Source organism: Biomphalaria glabrata, chromosome 15 (genome assembly GCF_947242115.1).
Source record: "Biomphalaria glabrata chromosome 15, xgBioGlab47.1, whole genome shotgun sequence".
NCBI lineage: Eukaryota > Metazoa > Mollusca > Gastropoda > Planorbidae > Biomphalaria > Biomphalaria glabrata.
The window spans coordinates 29,854,400-29,870,335 of record NC_074725.1 but is presented as its reverse complement, the minus strand read 5'-3'; the positions used below and the strand labels follow the sequence as shown (position 1 = coordinate 29,870,335).

At 39.8% G+C, this 15,936-nt stretch overlaps 1 protein-coding gene across 2 annotated transcripts in view; it reads right to left on the bottom strand.

Annotated features, from left to right (window-relative positions):
- LOC106078447 (nose resistant to fluoxetine protein 6-like) overlaps positions 1-9,522 on the bottom strand; it is a 41,698-nt gene extending 32,176 nt beyond the window's left edge. For both annotated transcript variants that reach the window (XM_056013164.1, XM_056013166.1), the window contains exons 1-4: positions 9,352-9,522; positions 7,091-7,283; positions 5,517-5,653; positions 1,746-1,912 (exon numbers count right to left, since the gene is read on the bottom strand). In XM_056013164.1, the coding sequence (XP_055869139.1) occupies positions 1,746-1,912; positions 5,517-5,653; positions 7,091-7,275 (489 nt within the window). In that variant the 5' untranslated portion in view covers positions 7,276-7,283; positions 9,352-9,522. The remainder of the gene's footprint in view (positions 1-1,745; positions 1,913-5,516; positions 5,654-7,090; positions 7,284-9,351) is intronic.
- Positions 9,523-15,936: the final 6,414 nt, after the last annotated feature.

The following is a 15,936-nucleotide window of genomic DNA, read 5'->3' as shown; positions in this document are numbered from 1 at the left end:
AGAATAGTGCGTAATAGACATATTAAACAGTAGTAAATACTAGTGAGGGTCAAGTTGACAATTATATTAAATTATCCAATTGGATAAAGTAACTTTTAGCGAAGAAGTTATTTTAATGTCAGTTATTTTCATTTTTATATTTGTATACATTTTTCATCTTTATTAGGACCCCACTCGTTCGCCTGCGTACCCCAGTATGAGAACCGCTGCTCTAAACAATCCATGAATGTCTCGCATTAAAAAATTGCAAAAGAATAATTATGAGACGAGAGTGCTCTTATTTTCGATGTTTAATTACTAGATCTAGATCTAAACATTAAATCGTATGTTACATAGGTGAGGACTGAACACAAATAACGTTGCTCCTTATAACTGCTTTACAAAACAACGCCTTTTTTCAGCTTTTTAGTAAGTTTTTCACGACTTTCTTTTGTAGTGTTAAACGATCTCTATGTCCAGTCTAGATAGTCTAGATATAATATATATATAGGTCTGTGCTTTAAAGCCTATTACTAATCTAAAGCATTGTAGTAAATACCCTACATCCGTATTTAGTTCTTTTAGACATCAATTCCTTATACATACTAAACGATAAACAAGAAAATTAAGGCCATTATTTCTTATAGAGATCGACGTTAGTGTGAATATATTCCGATGAATCTATAAATGGACCAACAACAACGGCCCATGTAATATAGATGACATGTCCAGACACATACGAATACTTATTGGTTTGATGGAGGTGTCGCATGATCAAACGGACTGACACCGACCTATATGACATTGACGGGCTCACGAGGAAATTAGTAACCAAATTACTTACCAAATTTCGATGTTTAAACCCCAAGTCCTCCACCATAAGGCTATACCTACCCCGGAAGGATGGAGGCCGTGGATTGTAGAACATCTTCAAATTGTGCAAGACGCAAGTTTCAAAAATACGATCAAAACTGCACGCCTCCAGCAATGAACTAGTTTCCTTCCTACACAAATACGACTATGATGCAACTCATCTGAACCTAAACGATACTGATATTAATGTCAGTTTGGAAGACGCAGGGCATGAGATTCGCCAATGAAAAGAAAAAAACACTCCACGGAAAATTCCCGGCTTTATTAGATGGGGACAACATTGACAAGTATTTAGTGCTGGTACTTATTGGATAGTTTCAAATGAACTATTCATATAGAAAACTACTTTCGATACAGCATTAAACTTTATACAATCTTCTCGAGAACAGGCATTATTGGAAGCCCACTATGTGGCATATACTTTGTGGGCCGGATTGTATAGAAATGCCCGGGCCGAATTGGACACCCAGTCCGCCCCCTGATGGCAGGGTTATTAAAAAATATTTTTTGTTTATGACATAATCATAGTTGAATCAATAAAATATGTAAATCGATACATTACAATACACCGCCCAGGCTTTCCCCTTAGCAATGGAGAGGTCACTCCATCTCTGACAGTCTCTGAAAAAACACGGAGTGTGGTAGTTACCGGTGATTAGTTCCTAGCTGACTGGCGTAAGCTGGAACGCCAGGGGCCACTCTCGACGGTAGGGTGGAGCTTTTTAGCCTTACTGGATAGCTACTGACAAGAAGTTGCAAAGGGAAAAGATCGTCTCTCGAGACGTAAAATGCCACACAATACACATGTAAAATACACAAATTGAAACATATCTTGATGTCAAAATATAGGGAAAATATTAAATCTATGAAGAAATAAAATTATTGACACTTACTTGAAGGCGCATGTTATAAATTATAAAAATTAGTTCTATGTATCTGCTGCTCACGAGAGACTCACTGAGTAATTCACTACCAATAGACTCGCACAAGTCATAGCTGCCCAATCCTTGTAGTGAATCTAAATCGGAACTTCGATCTAAAATTCCGCTGGAGTCCAGAACTGCAATATAACATATAGTCATATAGTCCATAGCAGCACTGGCAAAACTCAAAACAATATCTTATCTTCTTATCTTAAATCAGTGATGCCCAACCTAATTCGACCGTCGAGCCATTTTCCGACACTCGTGTCGCGGGCCACATGACAGAAAAGGTAAAAAAAAAAAAAAACGAAATGAAATTAACCTGAAACAATTTTATTGGATCTCTTTAATGGATATTTGAAGTTGATCTTTGTTTTTACGCGTCGGAAAACGGCTTCACGTCTCTACTTAAGATGTGAATATCAATTATCATTGGTAGCTATTTTAAACCGTCTCATTTTCTTGTCTCTTTTTGGTAAATATTCCCATCGATCCTACAATCTCTAGGCGTAGTTTAACAATCTTTTATCGCGGCTCAAAGAAAGAATGGCGTCATATTTTTTTTATATAGCCGTTTTAAACAACCGCACTTTCTTTACAAATCAAATATTTAGGATTATTATCATTATTATCATGGCGGGCCGGATAGAGCCACGTCGCGGGCCGGATCTGGCCCGCGGGCCGTATTTTGGGCATCACTGTCTTAAATTATACAGACGTTACTTCTAAAAAGAAGATGATTACGTCCTACGCGTGTTCCTATGTCAATCTAGTCATGCATGTTAACCAATAACTTAAATTCTGCCACGTCACTGGTTTTCCTGGCTGGCTCAGGCAACCCATTCCATGCTCTAATTGCACTATGGAAGAGCCCAATCGCTATAAGGGGCCTGAGCACTGACCTGCAACGTCACAACCTGCGGGCGGTTTAAACCAATATACCCGACGTGGCGACGAGCTATTGGTCTAAACTGCCCACAGGTTGTGACGTTGCAGGTCAGCGTTGAGTAGCACGAAAGGGACTCATCGCGCTGGACAGAGCAGCAAGGTGAGAATCAGTGGAGGTGCCCTGTGGAGGTCGTCAGGACAGTAATGAGCCTGAAACAGTGGAAGGGTCATTTCTTTGGAGTGGCAACTTTTCCTGGTGTTTTTGTGAGGGCAGCCTCTGACAAACACGAAGAGAAACCGATCTGTAAACGTACAGTAGGGGACATAGAAGAGTCCTTCGTTTTGCCTGATAGCTAACACTTTCCCTGAAAATCAACAGAAAGGTGGGAAGCGTGGTCGAGAGGCCAAGTACGCTTGAACTTTGCTTGGCTTGGCTACCTAGAAGGGGGCTCGAGGTTCGACACCCAACTCGGGCAGAGTTGTGTTTACTGAGCGCCTAAAGGCAGCACGGAAAACCAACTCCTAGATACCCCCTCCCCCCCCCCCAACTGGTCCACAAATGAGATTGGACCAAAAGCGCTCTGAGCATGCTATAAGCATGAAAGTAGCGCTATATAAAAGCTATAATAATAATAACCAAAGAACTAGACTCTTTTTGTATAAATCTTTTTTCGTCTCACATCATTCGGTGGCTGAGTGGTAAAGAGCTTAGCTTTCGAACCGAGGGGTCCAGAGTTCGAATTCTCGTGAATTCCGGTATATTAATTTCCTAAACTTTAGGGCGCCCCTGAGTCCACCCAGATCGAGCATTCGTTGGTTAACGTAAAGGCGGTTGGTGCTTGTGCTGGCCACATGACACCCTCGTTAACCGCGGGCCACATGACACGGGTGGGCTATAGATCGCGAGGTCTGAAAAGGGATCCACTTTCTTCATTATTAAATAAACACCCAACGTCGTTTCTGTTGCCATCGTTACGGGGCCTTAACTCTTTCTCTCCGTAATTGTTTACCACATGCTGGTGGAATCAACGCTGGTATCGTCAGTTAGGAGACAAAGAGTTAGGTTAACGCCATTACACTATAAGGCTTGTCTTCGAGCCCGAAGATCTGTGAGGAATACAGTATTTCCCGTGGCTGCGCAGCCCCAGCTGTGACCTACTTATTTTGCCACACCCAGGGCAAGCTTAACCATTGTCCGCAGGTGATCGATGTCATTACACTGAATTACAGATTAATCATATTATTGTCATTGCTTTGGTAAAGACTATCTCTGTTCTCTTTAATTAATTTTTAATTTAATATTTAATTAATTAATAATTAATCGGGCGTTTTGACATAGAAGAAGTACAGCGCTTGGCTTCCAAACTGAGGATTAAATGGAAAATTATTTTTTTTAATGATTTGTGTGTGTGTGGGGGGGGGGGGGCTATCCTTCAGTCCGACATATCAGTTTATAGTGGCTAGAATATTTATTTTTTTTTTACTTGTTTTGATTTTTTTTTTTTTGGTTGAAGGGGTGGGGGGGGGGGAGGGGATAGAGGTAAAGATGTAAGTCATTGGTCATGACACTTGACTTTACATTATCTCTCTCTTTCTCTCTGTGTAGTAATTTTTTTCCTTTCTTGCTCCCTTTCTCTTTATCTCGCTCTTTCTTTTTTTTCTCACTCTTTCTTTTTTTCTCACTCTTTCTTTTTTTTTTCTCACTCTTTCTTTTTTTTTCTCACTCTTTCTTTTTTTTTTCTCACTCTTTCTTTTTTTCTCACTCTTTCTTTTTTTTCTCACTCTTTCTTTTTTTCTCACTCTTTCTTTTTTTTTTCTCACTCTTTCTTTTTTTCTCACTCTTTCTTTTTTTTCTCACTCTTTCTTTTTTTTTCTCACTCTTTTTTTTTCTTTCTCACTCTTTCTTTTTTTTTTCTCACTCTTTCTTTTTTTTTCTCACTCTTTCTTTTTTTTTCTCACTCTTTCTTTTTTTTTCTCACTCTTTCTTTTTTTTCTCACTCTTTCTTTTTTTTCTCACTCTTTCTTTTTTTCTCACTCTTTCTTTTTTTTCTCACTCTTTCTTTTTTTCTCACTTTTTTTTTCTCACTTTTTCTTTTTTTCTCACTCTCTCTTTTTTTCTCACTCTTTCTTTTTTTTCTCACTCTTTCTTTTTTTTCTCACTCTTTCTTTTTTTCTCACTCTTTCTTTTTTTTCTCACTCTTTCTTTTTTTCTCACTCTTTCTTTTTTTTTTCTCACTCTTTCTTTTTTTCTCACTCTTTCTTTTTTTTCTCACTCTTTCTTTTTTTTTCTCACTCTTTTTTTTTCTTTCTCACTCTTTCTTTTTTTTTTCTCACTCTTTCTTTTTTTTTCTCACTCTTTCTTTTTTTTTCTCACTCTTTCTTTTTTTTTCTCACTCTTTCTTTTTTTTCTCACTCTTTCTTTTTTTTCTCACTCTTTCTTTTTTTCTCACTCTTTCTTTTTTTTCTCACTCTTTCTTTTTTTCTCACTTTTTTTTTCTCACTTTTTCTTTTTTTCTCACTCTCTCTTTTTTTCTCACTCTTTCTTTTTTTTCTCACTCTTTCTTTTTTTTCTCACTCTTTCTTTTTTTCTCACTCTTTCTTTTTTTTCTCACTCTTTCTTTTTTTCTCACTCTTTCTTTTTTTCTCCTTCTTTCTTTTTTTCTCACTCTTTCTCATCCCTCGTTCGTGAGCTCTCTTTGTCTTTTTCTCCCCCCCCCTTCCCCATCTCTCTAATCTTTCTTCTTGTTGTCCTGTCTTCATTTTTTAAAATCTCTTTTTATTTCTCTATTTCATTCTCTCTTTCTCCGCCACCCCCCCCCCCATCTCTCTCTCTTTGAAGTTTTAAATACCTACACGCCAGGGCCCACAACTCAGCTTTCTTTAAGCCCTCGGCAATGGCTCGCAGATGTCTGCCACACATGTCTGTCACGTTGTACTTCAGGGAGTACACTTGACTCGATGCTGCATTCAAAGTCCGTAGCGCAGCGTCTCTGAAAAAAAAAGTTACAATGAGAAGCGACATAATTTTTTAAAAAAATCTACATCTTTCATAATTCATAGTTTTCATAAAACAGAAAAAAAACTAATCCGAGTTTGGAAAAGGGACTATACTCTTGTATTTTATAAAGGCATATTAGTTTCTTATTAAGCTCTTATGAGAACCAGAAACTCTTTTAGTAGCAAACATGCTGAGAATTACTCCCTAACACAGGGGTTCTCAACCTGTGGGTCGCGACCCCCCCCTTGGGGGTCGATTGACGATTTGCCAGGGGTCGCCTAGGAACATTGAACATATGGATTGTTATTGTCTATTCTTCTATTGCTGTATGTGTGTGTGAGGGGGGGGGGTCGCGGCGGAGTGGGGGATTGTAAAAGGGGTCGCCGAGCATAAAAAGGTTGAGAACCGCTGCCCTAACAGCAGATTTAAATCTAATTCTACAATTCTCTAGCCGAGTATTATTTATAACATGAAATTACTCACACACAAAAATTACTTAAAAAACGAAAGTATAATCTTCTACTTAACAAATTGTCGGCTTCAAAAAAACACAACTAGTTGGGTCGAAATTTGGAATAAAGAATCGTATGTGGTAAATTTAGCTGCTGCAGTTTCGATCATGAAAGTATCTTAGTAGTCCTGGATCCAAGGATAGGGTTAAAAGGTAACATTTTTGTATTGCATTCACCAACGCCAAGTGGGAGAATCATTGATTTTGTTTATCAATCAGGGCCCCATATGAATATAATATAGATATATATCGAAGTGGAGGCGCGGTGGCTGAGCGGTAAAGCGCTTGGCTACCGAACCGTGGTCCGGGGTTCGAATCCTGGTGAAGACTGGGATTTTTAACTTCAGGATTTTCGGGCGCCTCTGAGTCCACCCAGCTCTAACCTAACGTTAGTTGGGGAAAAGTAAAGGCGGTTGGTCGTTGTGCTGGCCACATGACACCCTCGTAATCCGTAAGCCAAAGAAACAGATGACCTTTACATCATCTGCCCTATAGACCACAAGGTCTGAAAGGGGAACTTTTTACTTTATATATCGAAGTTATGAAAATATTTAAATATAAGTCATTATTTTTACTCACTGTGTCTGTCTGTCTGGTAAAAAAGTTTAACGTCTTTGCTCTCACTTTCCATTATCGGATTAATTTGAAACTTAGCACACTTTGAAAAATCCCCCGGGCCCCAACTTGAAGGGGGCCCCCAAATGAGTGTTGTTTTTTTTTACATTAAAAATTAAATATTATGCAAAATGCAGAGGGCCCCCAAATGAGTGTTGTTGTTTTTTTTACATTAAAAATTAAATATTATGCAAAATGCAGAGGGTCCCTAAAAGAGGTCAAGCCTGTAGGCTCCCAAACGATGGAAAATTCCTAGCTTCGCCCCTGTGTGTGTATGCATGAGTGTGTGTGTTACCCACAAACCTGGATGCTGGATCTATTTTTTCCCAGCGGGCTAGTTCTGATGCATAGCGCGTGTCGTTAATCTGTTCGTTTTCCGACATGTTTCTGGGTGCCCTGACGTCCTCCTCCAAAGTCTGGGAGCACTGAGCCGTGACACAAAGCGCGCTTAGATAGACCAGACATAGATACCAGCTAGTTGTCAGCATCGTATCAGCTGAAACAAAACATGAAAATGTTAAGTAACTTCAGGACACAAGACTAAAAAAGTAAACACTAAACTAGTACTTGCGAATACAAAATAAAACATAATAACAATACCAGTGGCGTAGCAAGGGTGATGGATGGGGGGGGGGGGGTTCACATTTGAAAATCCCCTACATGAGTGGCCCCAAAATGAGTGTGCGAAATTTGTTTTTACATTACATATTACGCCATTATCTCATATCATGAGGTCGAATGTCAAAATGCACGGGCCCTTTAAGAGATCAAGCCCCCTGGGACCACAAATCCTTAGCTGCGCCACTGATTCATCATCATTATCTTTCCTTTACGTTCCTTGTGGAACATAGGGCCTCAGTAAAAAAAAAAAAAAAAACACGCCTCTCTCCATGGTCTCTTGCTAGTTTTTAATGGCTTTCCAGCTCTTTCCTGTCCTCTCGGCATCATCTAGTATACTGCGTCGCCATGTTCTTTTTGGTCTTCCTCTATGTCTTGTTCCCTGAGGGGGGGGGGGGAGGGGGTTCCACTTTAAGGCCTGCCTAGCTCTGTTGTTGGTATCTTTTCTAAGGGTGTGACCAATCCATCTCCACTTGCTCTCCAGGATCTGCATCTCTATACTTTTCTGTCCACTCATCTCCCACAGTTTGGTCTACTGAACAATACTCAGACAAAAAGATAAACGCATATTTCTTATTTCATATGCTGGGATGAATTCGTATAAGTTCTCTCTCTTCCGTAGTGCTACTAGATCAGGGAACAGGTTTTCTGAATCTTACTTAGACTTAGATTCTCCTAAGCAGTCTGGTTCAAAGGCAAAGCCCTCGACACTAAAATCGATGCTCCCTGGTCACGGCAACATTCGAATCATGTGAATCTTGGACACTTGATAAGAGGATCCTTGCAATGGAACTAAGATGCTACAGAAAGATCATAGCTGTCACTTACAAAGACGGCATCACGAATTAAGAGATAAGAAAAGGGTTTTATAATGCGATTGGAGCCCACGATAAAAAAAAAAACAACAAGGTCAAAAAGCGTACACTTAAACTCTATGGCCACATCACAAGGTCATCAGGGCTCGCAAAGACCTTCCTTCAGGGAACAGTACCAGGAAGAAGAAGAGGAGGACAACATCAAAGAATGGACAAGTCTGTTGTAATAGGCACACTAAAACAACGGTTCTCAACCTTTTAAGCTCTGCGACCCCTTTTTTACAATCCCCCCACACTGCCGCGACCCCCCCCCCCCCCGAATACACACACAGCAATAGAGGAATAGACAAAAACAAAAAAAATTTTCGATGGTCTTTGGCGACCCCTGGCAAATCGTCAATCGACCCCCAAGGGGGTCGCGACCCACAGGTTGAGAACCCCTGCACTAAAACAACATGAGCTTCAATAAACACAATGATTTTATTCGTCCTTATTTATGCTCTTTACTCCAGCCACTTGTTCTCTAAACTGACTTCCTTTTACACACAGTCCTGACCACAGTACTGGTCACTCAACCATGTACACTCAAGGCCCAGTGGTCATTTTATACACAGGCACACACACTGCACTACCAGGCCACTCAAAACACATACACTTACTATCACATCTCCCTCCTTGAAAGCTTTGAGATATCAATGGACTATACAGTGAATCCAAGGCAACGGACAGAGAGGAATGGAGAAAGGCGGTCAACAGCTCTTGCGTGGTGCCCCAACGGTCCAACAGACTAAGGGATAGGTTAAAAGGAAGACAGCTTCTAGTCCAATGACCTTTACAACTTCTGCCCTATAGATCGCAAAGGTCTGAAAGGGGAACTTCACTCTTTACTTAAATTACTTCAATAAATTCTAAATGTGACATAGCTTATAACGCTAATCAAGCGCTTCAGATAGACTTGTCAAGTTCTTTATAACGGATAATAAACTATATATGATAATCAGTTTCGAGAGTATCATGATAATAGTGAGACAAAAAAAAGTGATGATAATATAGACCATTTTATTCTGCTACTAATTTTTTTTACCTTAGTTATGTAAAAATTAGGCGTACGTCTAGTAACAGATTCTTTACCTTTGTTACTTGAGATTGCCCCGACAAAGTGAGTTGTAATAAGACTTGGTTGTTATATGAACTAGGTGAGATAAAATCCTTCAGAAATGTAAACAAACGAAGCGACCCAGGCTATGCATAGGCAGAATCTGGATAGCGAAGTAGATCTAGATCTAGAGCTTATGGTGTGTCACTTCCTTGATATTTAGCACCAAATTAGAACTGTAAGGCATCTATTCACACGTGATTCTATTTGACCAATCAGCGTCATTAGGTTTCTGTCGGTTTATTGTTCACCCATTGTGATATAATACCATTGGACTACATAAGGCGAGGAGATTATATCTGAGCCTTGGATAAGTATTAACCTTTATTCGCAGATTTGAACAGAAGTGTGTATTGATTTTTAGAGATAACTAGATTATTAGCGTTTATATTTCTGACTAAGCTCGATTTGATGTGTTTTTAGGTGAGAGAGAGAGAGAGAGAGAGAGAGAGAAATACAGACATAAAAATGGACAGTTTGAAAGAGGAGAAAGAACAAGTGCCCTTATAAGATAGCACTAGCGAGAGAGTGAGAGAAAGAGAAAGAGAGAAAAAAAAAGAGAGAGACAGAAAGAGTGAGATAGAAAGGAAGAAGAGAAAGAAAAAGAGAGACAGAAAGAGAGAGAGAGAAAGGAAGAAGAGAAAGAAAAAGAGAGACAGAAAGAGAGTGAGAGAAAAAGAGAGAGAGAGAAAAAAGAGAGAGACAGAAAGAGTGAGATAGAAAGGAAGAAGAGAAAGAAAAAGAGAGACAGAAAGAGAGAGAGAGGAAGGAAGAAGAGAAAGAAAAAGAGAGACAAAAAGAGAGAGAAAGAAAGAAAGAAGAGAAAGAAAAAGAGAGACAGAAGGAGAATGAGAGAAAGGAAGAAGAGAAAGAAAAAGAGAGACAGAAAGAGAGAGAGAGAAAGAGGAAGGGAGAGAAATAGAGAGAGAAATAAAGAGAGGAAGAGTGATAGAAAGAAAGAAAGAGAGAGAGAGAAAGAGAGGAAGAGTGATAGAAAGAAAGAAAGAGAGAGAGAGAAAGAGAGAGAGAAATAGAAAGAGTGAGAGAAAGAGAGAGAGAAAGAGAGAGTGAGAGAGCTCAGTAAAAATATAAAGAGAGAAAGAGAGAGAGAGACATTATAAAAAAGGGTATGCAATTGTCAGAGAAATATAATGGCGAGAAAGAGAAAAAGAGGATGAGGAAGGATAAAGAGAGAGAGAGAGAGAGAAGAGACAGAAAAATACCAAAGCGCGTGACAGATAAAAAGACAGGCAGCTAGAGCTGGACAGACAGACAAAGTCCGAGTAAGAGGGAAAGGAATGTTTCAAACACTGACAACTTATTCTCATAGATTCTTATAACTGAATGAATTAATCAACTCGAAATGGAGACACTTCCCTTCCTCTGTTGGATGGTTGCGGCCCCACGCAAGATTTCACCATTCCTCTCTGAGGACAGTTATAATTGGATGCCCATCATAAGATATACAATTTGTGGGCCGCATTGTATAGAAATGCCAGGGCCGATTACGACCTCAAGTCGCCCCTGATAGCGATTTAGTGACTTAATATTTCTTTTATAAGATAGATCTCGACTCTAGATACAGCTTTAATTAACCTTTACCATCATCTATCAATTTGGCTGTTGGACCGATGGGGCGGCACCACACAGGATTAGTCAACCGTCTTTTTCCATTCCTCTCTGTCTTTTGCCTTGGATAGAACCTCTTCAGCGGCAGACCCGCCCATTCTTTTACGCTGTCTTCTCGTCGCTTTCTCTGTCTGCCTCTTCTTCTTTTTCTGGTACTGTTCCCTGTAGGAAAGTTTTTTGCGAGTCCTGAAAATCTTGCCCTACGCGTTTTTTGACAGTAGTAAGCAGGTCATCGCGGGGTCTAATCACTGTCATAACCCTGTCTCTAATCTCTTCATTTTTGAATCGGTCTTTGAATGTGATACCTAGAATCCTTCTGTAGCATCTCAATTCCATTGCTATGATCCTCCTCTCTAGATCTGCAGTCAGCGTCCAAGACTCGCAAGCATATAAAAATGTGGCCATGACCAGGGGGCGCATCGGTCTGATTTTGGTGCCGAGGGCTATGCCTGAGACGTATATCATTATCTTTATATATAATTCTCTACGTCGCCAAACCATGCGGGACACCACGCACGCACGCCGACTCTCTAATCCTTCTCCCGCCCCTTTCCGCCATCACCCGCGCTATTCTCGCGCTCCAGGCATGCACGCACAGTCTTTGTTCAAACCCACCCCATTTGGACAACTGTGTCTTTTAGGACGTGTTCACCCGTCACTAAATAGCGGCGTATGCTACGCCCCGGTATGCCCGTTATAACTCTTCAAAATATAATTGTCTTACATTTTAATTTAGCAAAAGTCTTTTGTCAACAAGGCTTTTGTAGGAGTTATCGCACTCGACTTTAATGTTTCTTTGCAAAAAAATAAAAATAATAAGAGTAATAAAAATAAAAAATTCTTTAAAAAAAACGTATGTAAAGAGGAAGAACCCCACCCTTATAGCTATATCAGTAATATACAGGTTATTTCCCTTGTTTTCAATCTTTAAAAGAGAAATTACCATTAATTAATTTTTTTTTTTTTTAAGGGATTCATGTCTTGTCTATGTCAATGAATAACTTGTGCTAAGTTTCAATTAATTCCGAGAATGGGTGTGGGAGAAATAACGTGTTCACGCTTTGTTAACTGCCACTCCCCTGATGGCACTCTTTATTTCAAAAATAATTTAATTGTCGTTGCTATCTCCACTAATAACAATCATTATTTTAAAAATAATTCAATTATGATTGTAAACTTTTGTGTGAGTTTACTAGATAAGTCTACATAGTACTACTTGTGTGAATCAAGTTATAGTTTATTTAAAAGTTATTTAATAAAGTTTTAAATATGTGTCGAGAGTCTTCTTTGAGAGGATGATAGTACTTCATTGGTCAGACTAACATGTCCTGTAGTCAAAACATTGAACTGAAGCTTGGAGTGGAGGTCAGTGATCCAACCCTCTTAAAAACGACCATCACAACCAGCTTTGGGGAGCGCTTTGGCCTAGTGGTTAAGCGCTTGGCTTCCGAACCTTGGTTCCTGGGTTCGAATCTCGGTGAAGACTGGGATTTTGAATTTCGCGATTTTTTGGGGCGCCCCTGAGTCCACCCAACTCTAATGGGTACCTGACTTCAGTTGGGGAAAGTAAAGGCGGTTTGGTCGTTAGGCTGGCCACATGATACCCTGCTCGTTAACAGTTGGCCATAGAAACAGATGACCTTAACATCATCTGCCCCGTTGCTTGCAAGGTCTGAAAGAGGAAAACCTTATCACAACCAGCCTTGGCAATACCCATATAAGGCGCTTTGTGCCATAATTAAAACATTTTTGATACGTTTTTACAAATTATAAAGGGAAAGGTTTATGAAGTGGTGGGAAGCGTGGTCGAGAGGCTAAGTGCGCTTGAACTTGGCTTGTCTTGGCTACCTAGAAGGGGGATCGAGGTTCGACACCCGACTCGGGCAGAGTTGCGTTTACTGAGCGCCTAAAGGCAGTACGGAAAACCAACTCCAAGATACCCCCTCCCCCCACTGGTCCACAAATGAGATTGGACCAAAGCGCTCTGGGCATGCTATAAGCATGAAAGTAGCGCTATATAAAAGCTATAATAATAATAAAAAAAAAAGTACAAAAAAAAAAAATGGTCTTTTTGTTTCAAAGATGTGACAGACTTTTATTATTAAAAAACAACAACAACATTACAAAGCCCAACGAAACAAAGCTAGTCATGACACAAAAAAAAAACATTTAAAATATTTGCAATTATTGAAAATTAGTTTCCTCTTTGGATGCTTATTGAAGTGCGCGTCGGTTAGTTTTTAAGGAATGAGACATTTAATCATGCGTCTTTTAGTGTCCAGACTTTCAAGTTTTTGTCATTTAGTGTTCTGACATTTAAGGTTTTTTGAAATTTATAGTCCTGACATTTAAGTGTTTGTGTTTGGAGATCCACAATTGACATGATTTTCTCCATCCGTCAACTTCAGGAAAAGGGGAGAGAGCAAAGAATGCCTTTGTACATTGCGTTCATCGACCTGACAAAGGCCTTTGATCTAGTCAGCAGAGAAGGCCTCTTTAAAATCTAACAGTTAATAGGCTGTCCACCCCAAGCTGCTAAACATTATTGTCTCTTTCCACCATAATATGATGGGTACAGTGCAGTTCAACGGCGCCTGCTCCGAAAGTTTCAGTATAAATAGTGGAGTCAAACAAGGATATGTCCTGGCCCCAACCCTCTTCGGAATACTCTTTTCAATGCTAATCCATCACGCGTTTGACAAATCCCCCGAATGCATAAATCTGTATTCCAGATTCGATGGCAAACATCTAAATATTGCTAGACTAAGAGCCAAAACTAAAACCAGAACCGCCCTCATAAGAGATATGCTCTTCGCGGACGACGCAGCGGTAGTGGCGCACTCACAAGAGGAACTTCAGTCACTAATGTCCTGCTTCGCTAAGGCTTGCAAAGAGTATGGCCTAACCATTAGCACAAAGAAAACTAACGTTATGGGACCACCTGCTGCAGCACCACCCTCCATCCTCATTGACGACAACAAGCTAGATGCCGTAAACGAATTCTGCTACTTTGGGTCTACAATTCAAGATGACCTGTCACTAGAAGAGGAGATCACAAAACGCATAGGGAAGGCCGCATCAACCATCGCTAGACTCCGACCAAGAGTTTGGGAAAACCAGAAGCTCACCACAGCGACCAAAATGGAAGTCTACAACGCATGCGTTCTTAGCACGCTACTGTACGGCAGTGAGTCGTGGACAACCTACACAAAACAAGAGAGAAAACTAAACTCATTCCACTTGCGCTGCCTTCGAAGGATCTTAAATATAACATGGAAAGAAAGAGGTTGTAATACTGAGATCCTCGCGAGAACGGGCCTTCCCAGCATCTTTATGGCATCTCGAAAATCATTCTGTACCGGCAACTTGGGTCTGGCTCATGAAAAACTGGTCGCCCGCACCTCCGTTACGTGAATGTGATAAAAAGGGGTTTAAAATCAGTGAACATTGATACTGACCATTGGGAAGACATAACCTTAGAACGCACTAATTGGAGAGAGACGGTGACCAAGAAAGCTATGGACAGCGAGAAAACATGGGCCTAGCTCTCGAAGAAAAGTGTGCCACACAGAAAATGGCCAGCTCCTCTACCACCAAAGCGAAAGCCACCTTGACCTGCAATATATGTGGACGGGAGTGTCTCTCCAAAATAGGACTCCACAGTGATATGAAAAGGTGTTCGAGATGAACCATAGTCGTTTCACGACTGAAGGAGGCCGATCCATTGAGTGTCCTGACATTTAAGTTTTTGTCATGAAGTGTCCTGATATTTGAGTTTTTGTCATGAAGTGTCCTGATATTTGAGTTTTTGTCATGAAGTGTCCTGACATTTAAGTTTTTGTCATTTCGTGTCCAGACATTCAAATGTCTAAGTAGGATCTGGAAGAATATATCTAAGGCAAAAATAAAATTAATCCGAAGAAAAAGACATTATATTTACTTTAGCATAAAATAATTTCGTTTTATATTATAATCTCAAATGTAACATTTACAACTCTAATTATGATAATTTTAGAACAAGTAACACGTTTTTATGTAAAATAGTTTTTACCACATTATTGTTACAATAATAGTACATAAAATTGTCGAAATACCATAAATAAAAAATCGAAAAACAAATACTAAACACTCAGCTCATATACCTGACCTTGAAGAACTAATGTAATATATCTTGTGATTGTATATGGCAGAACATGTTGCTTGAAACAGATGTAGACCTGGTCAATGTAGATAAGATAGCCATCATTGGTCATGAGGATGTCCACGGTGCTAGTTTTGTTCTCTATGAATGTAGTGCCGCTTATCGGCACTGTCACATTAGATATTGCCAGTGAATTTTGACGAGTCGTTGCCACGACCTTGTTTCTTTGAATAGCCACTATAAGCGGATTGTTGGCGTAGGTCGTCTTCGATGTTGAGGAGTAATCATCAAAATGCGAGAAATACACAAGAAGAATTCGAGAATTATATAAATATGTGAAACGAATCTGAAAAAAAAAATGTTAAAAATACATAAAATAGCAAATATTTAACAACGTTACATAGAGAGTTTGTGTTATCACACAAACTCGTAGAAGCCCCCCCCCTTCCAACACAATATTGGCGGATCCAAAGGGATGGGGGTGGAAGAGGCGATTGCCCGCACCTCGTTTGTCCGACCCCCTCCACCACCCAGTGGGGGCGGGCGAATTTTTATACAGAAATAAAACAATTTGTATTAAAATTCTTTGCTTATGTTAATAGTGTATACTAATTATTTATATTTCAAACAACGATGTTAGAGTATGCAGCCCCTTCTCTAGTATGTTGGCCTCTTTGGTGGGTGAACAATTGCGTCAATCTCGCCCTCGGACCGCAACCCTTCGAGTGGGGGGGGGGCGGTCGAATATTTTTTTTTTTTGTAGAAATCACTGTTTCACATAATTAGTTAA